The sequence below is a fragment of a genome, unplaced genomic scaffold (assembly GCF_019419815.1).
Source record: "Pyrus x bretschneideri cultivar Hongxiangsu unplaced genomic scaffold, Pyrus_bretschneideri_v1 Contig25, whole genome shotgun sequence".
Classification (NCBI taxonomy): domain Eukaryota; kingdom Viridiplantae; phylum Streptophyta; class Magnoliopsida; order Rosales; family Rosaceae; genus Pyrus; species Pyrus x bretschneideri.
This window is the reverse complement of record NW_025999557.1, coordinates 702,610-707,408: the sequence shown is the minus strand read 5'-3', so window position 1 is coordinate 707,408 and position 4,799 is coordinate 702,610. Positions and strand designations below refer to the sequence as shown.

General features: G+C 38.4%; 1 protein-coding gene across 1 annotated transcript; it reads left to right on the top strand.

The window, feature by feature from the left end:
• On the top strand, positions 1-2,760 carry LOC125478467. Its single transcript, XM_048586645.1, has one exon. The coding sequence runs from the start codon at positions 1-3 to the stop codon at positions 2,758-2,760; it is 2,760 nt and encodes a 919-aa protein (XP_048442602.1).
• The last annotated feature ends 2,039 nt before the right edge of the window (positions 2,761-4,799 follow it).

The window sequence follows — 4,799 nt, the reverse complement described above, 5'->3', positions numbered from 1 at the left end:
ATGACCAAAGAATCCATGGCTGTCTTTATTATGTTCTTCTTTCTTTTCTTCGCCACCTCTTCTGCAGCCTCTTCTAAATTCGATCTCCATACAGCTTACCCTGATCACTGTGCCTCATTTGTTCCCCAGTCTTCCCCGAAAGGAGACGCGCAAGGACCGCCCGACCAACACTACCACACAGGTTACTACACCCGTGGCGGTGGCAGTGGAGTTCTTAGTCCTAGCCCATTGTATTATCCTAACGAAAACTCTGTTCAATTCGTTATCCAGAGCATTGGAGAAACTGATGTTCAAGGCCTGATCAAGCTTCAAGGGAGTTTGATATTTCCGAGAGATGCGTTTTACTTTGTGGGAAGTACTTACACCACAAGTAACGGGTCCTCATCTCGATCAGTTCTTCGTCCAAGAAGATCAATACGTGTTACACTTGGTGGGTTCTGGTCACAATCTTCCGGGAAGCTTTGTATGGTTGGTTCGGGTTATGATTACTTGGAAGGACGAAGTTATTTGCATCACATTCATTCTGTTCTTAAGCTCCACAATTTCACGAACTCCGCTAATGTCACAAGTTTGATTAGCGGAACCTTGGAGAGCATGACCAGTTCGGAGAATGATGCAGATTATTTCGAACCAATCTCTATTTTGATGCTTCCTAGCATGAACTACCAGTACACTCTGATTTCAAATAAATCCGAGACCATCAGTAATTCTGGTGGAACAGATAGTTCCAATCCCACAAGTTCCTTGAATATAAAGAGATTTTGTTCTGTACTCTCAAGGGAAGTGCGATACCATGCATTTGATCTCAAATACTCAAGCCGTTGCGTATCTGCGAAAAACTGCACCCCAGTTGCTGCGTCTAGTTTTCCTCGGTTTATGTTCTTGAAGCTTATTGAATGTTCGGAGAACACACGAAGGTTGAAAGTCCTGATGGAATTTGAAGACAGCAGCAACTTCTGGTATCGAAGGTTCGATCCCAATACAACACTGGCTGGGGAAGGCTCATGGGATGCAGAGACAAATCAGCTGTCTTTTGTTGCATGTCGATTCTTGGTTGCGGCAGGCTCTTGGAACAATACTAGCGTCGGTGATTGTTCAACAAGATTGAGCTTGCGATTTCCAGCTGTATGGACAATCGGAAACAGTAGTAGCATGGTGGGGAAGATTTGGAGCAACAAAACTGTGACAGAGTTGGGTTACTTCGAAAAGATCACGTTCGAAAGTCTTGAGGATGGCAATGGAAGGATTTCGATTCCAGGCGCGAAGTATGAGTACACGAAAATCAACACCGTAAACAAGTTGTGCCCGAAAAAGGAGACCGCTCGTGGCAAGACCAATGTGTACGCGGATCCGTTTTCTTATGAAATGAGATTTGGTATGTCAGCTAAGAATTCTGAAGGACAAGTTGCATGGGGCGGTTCCGTCCCGATTTCTGTTGGGGATCAATTTCATCAGGCGTATCGGTATTCGATTGCAAGCGCTGAAGATGAAGATGAATCTACCGCTCCTGAGAGATACAGCTACAACCACAGCAAAGCGTACAATATTAGCTACAAAATAAGCATCGACCGGCTATCTGATGCAAAGTTTGGAAATACATCAGTTTTAAACGAAATGCAGATCTTTGCCGAAGGGATCTATGATGAAACCGAAGGCAGCCTGTGCATGGTAGGCTGCAGAATACTGGCCTCAAAGGGTCAGCAGCCAACAAATGATTCTGTAGATTGCGAAATTGCTGTCAATTTTCTGTTCCCTTCAACAAATCCAACCAAGAATTCGGGTTTCATCAAGGGCAGCATAAAAAGCACACGAAAAAAGTCCGACCCTCTTCATTTTGAAACTTGGGATTTAACCTCAACTTCGGCCACCCTCTTCGAAGAAAGGCGGTCCATTTGGAGGATGGATGTGGAGATCATATTGGTTTTTATATCCACCACGCTGACGTGTTTCTTTGTGGCGCGACAACTCTTCCATGTGAAAAAGTATCCAGATGTTCTTCCCTCCATTTCCATTTTCATGCTACTAATTCTAAGTCTTGGCTACATGATACCACTTATGCTAAACTTCGAAGCCATATTCATGAGTAGCACCAACCGCCAAAATGTGTTCCTTGGAACCGGAGGATGGCTTGAAGTTAATGAGGTAATTGTGAGGGTGATAACAATGGTACTGGTAGCTTTCTCGCTGCAAATCCATCTTCTGCAGCTAACTTGGTCAGCAAGATCAAAAAATGGAAATCGCAACAAGCTCTGGCTCATGGAGAAAAAGACTCACTTTGTGGTCTTACTACTATATGTTGGAGGGGCTTTCGCCATTTTGCTTCTCCATAAACAGATTTGGAAGAAGGGCAACTACGCCGAGCGCTCAATTTTAAGCATTGCCTTCAAATCTTACTCCGGTTTGGTTATGGACGGTTTTTTGCTGCCTCAAATTGTGCTCAACATGTTCTGCAAGTCAAAGGAAAATGCTCTATCCATTTCGTTCTACGTAGGAATGACTTTTGTTCGAGCGCTGCCACATGCATACGATCTTTACAGGGCTCACAACTTTGCTCATCCCCAATTCAACGAGTCGTACCTGTATGCAAGCCCTGCAGCAGATTTTTACTCCACTTCTTGGGATGTCATAATTCCTTTTGGGGGTTTAGTGTTTGCTGGTGTCATTTTCTTGCAGCAGAAGTTTGGGGGTCGTTGCTTTCTCCCCAAAAAGTTGATAGAGTTGGGTGAATATGAAAAGGTCCCTACTGTTAGCATAGGGTAATTTAATCTTCTCTCGTCTGTACTTTTGAGTATGTTATCATGTTTTAGTGTTTTTTTACTTTTTTTCCTTATCTTTCTTTCTGTTTGTAATATGTTGAACTTGTAAGCTATAATGTGTGCATTTTCATTTTTCTTTTCTATAATATTAGAAAACAATATTTGCTTCGTCACAGGTTTTTGATCATGTTTGCGCACACATTCTAGAGATTTTCGATAAGAAAACGAAAACAAAACTAGCGAGAAAAACGTGAAAGACATGGAGAAAGAGAGAAGCGCAAGTTTAGAGGTGCTTAGAATAAATTTTTGATGCGAGACGTCTGCAGAATAGTTGCAGAACCAGCAGAATTCCACAGAGTTTTTTGCATCCTTTCTGAATAGTGTTCATTTTTGTCACTTTATTTTTCTTTTACAAAGCGGTATTCTAATATACTCTATTTAACGGGGAAGAGATTGAAATCAACTGATCTCAAACCTACACATGCAGATTTGATGCAATTTTAGACAACACAAACGTTCCTATAAATAATCATCAAAACTGTCCGTAACCAAAAAGATTGAGTGAAGGAGCTTGTAACTTCATTGGTTAAGAACTTTCTTCCTGCACCGAGCTCTTTGTGTTCGTCTCCGCCTCAATGCAACCCTTTTACTCAGAACCCTCCGAGCATGGCCAAAGGCTCTAGTTTCATTGACATGGGCACACGTCCTCACCCCTCAGATTGCTTCCTACAAAGTTCAGTTCACTTAGGCCTAATAATTGGTATCTAACCTTTTTGACAAAGCAATATTCTAAGGGTTCATTCGATAACCACTTCATTTTTCGTTTATAGTTTTCAATATAAGAAAACGTAGAAAAGTATAAGGAGAAAACGAAAGGGACTTTTTGTTTTTTTGTTTTTAAGGAGCATTATATATAGAGACAATAAAAATCAACTTTATTTAATGAGAAAGATTTAAATTTTAACGAAAGGGACTTTTTGTTTTTTTATTTTTAAGGGACTTAAATTTTAACAATCTTTCTTAAATTGAACACAAATATTTTTTAAACTGACTTTTTCTAAAACTGAATATGAGTACTACATTATTTCTTAAACTGAATGTGGATACTATACTATTTCTTAAACTAAACAATGGCTATTTCTGAAAACTGAACATTGATACCATCATTATTTATTAAACTCAACACTCTATAACTATTTCTTGCACTGAACACTGACTATTTCTTAAACTGAACACAGGTACTACACTTTCTTAAATTAAATATTTTTTAAACTAAACATTGACTATTTCTTAAGGACAATGAGACCATATTTGCATACCAAATACCGTGTCACCAATAAAAAAATAAGCAAGTTAATCGATACTTAATTAATAATCTAATCATTTGTAACTTACATCATTTGGTTTGTGAATTTAGTTTAAAGAGTAATGCTATTCATACCATATTTTTATACCACATTTCTATACCACCTTAGGTGGCATCTGATATGGACAACCATATCATTTGAAAAATTTGCAAAACCCAAGAAAATGAAGGAGAAAGACTTCTCGTATACCACAATTATCATTTAATTAACTAGTTTTTCTTAATTATTAGTTTATTAAATAATGAATTAAATTTAAAAATCTAATTAATTCTAATGATGTAGCTGTCCACGGTATTTTGAACCAATCTCAATTTTGTGATTTACACGCACATATAGATAGAACAAAGGTGAGCGAGAGAATGGAGGATTTTATGCAAGGGTTAAAGCGTAGGGGTAAGGAAAGGGTAAGGACGCATAATCAATTTGACTGCACGTGTAATTCATAAATTGATATTGTCTGAATGAGTTTTGGCAAGTATATGTACTTAATGACTAAGTGTTTCTAAATATTAAACTAATGGAATTTGGATGCCATCGTTTCTATTTATGATACATATAACTAAAATTCATCGGTTTTGGTTCAAGTATCATGTAGAGAATTTCTTGCTAATTGAACATGTTTGTTTTTGAGTTTTTGGATATAAAATTTACTATAAAAGGCTATGTCTCTTTAAAA

Coding starts and splice junctions, on each gene's coding strand:
- LOC125478467 (XM_048586645.1), top strand. CDS start 1: ATGACCAAAGAATCCATGGCTGTCTTTATTATGTTCTTCTTTCTTTTC.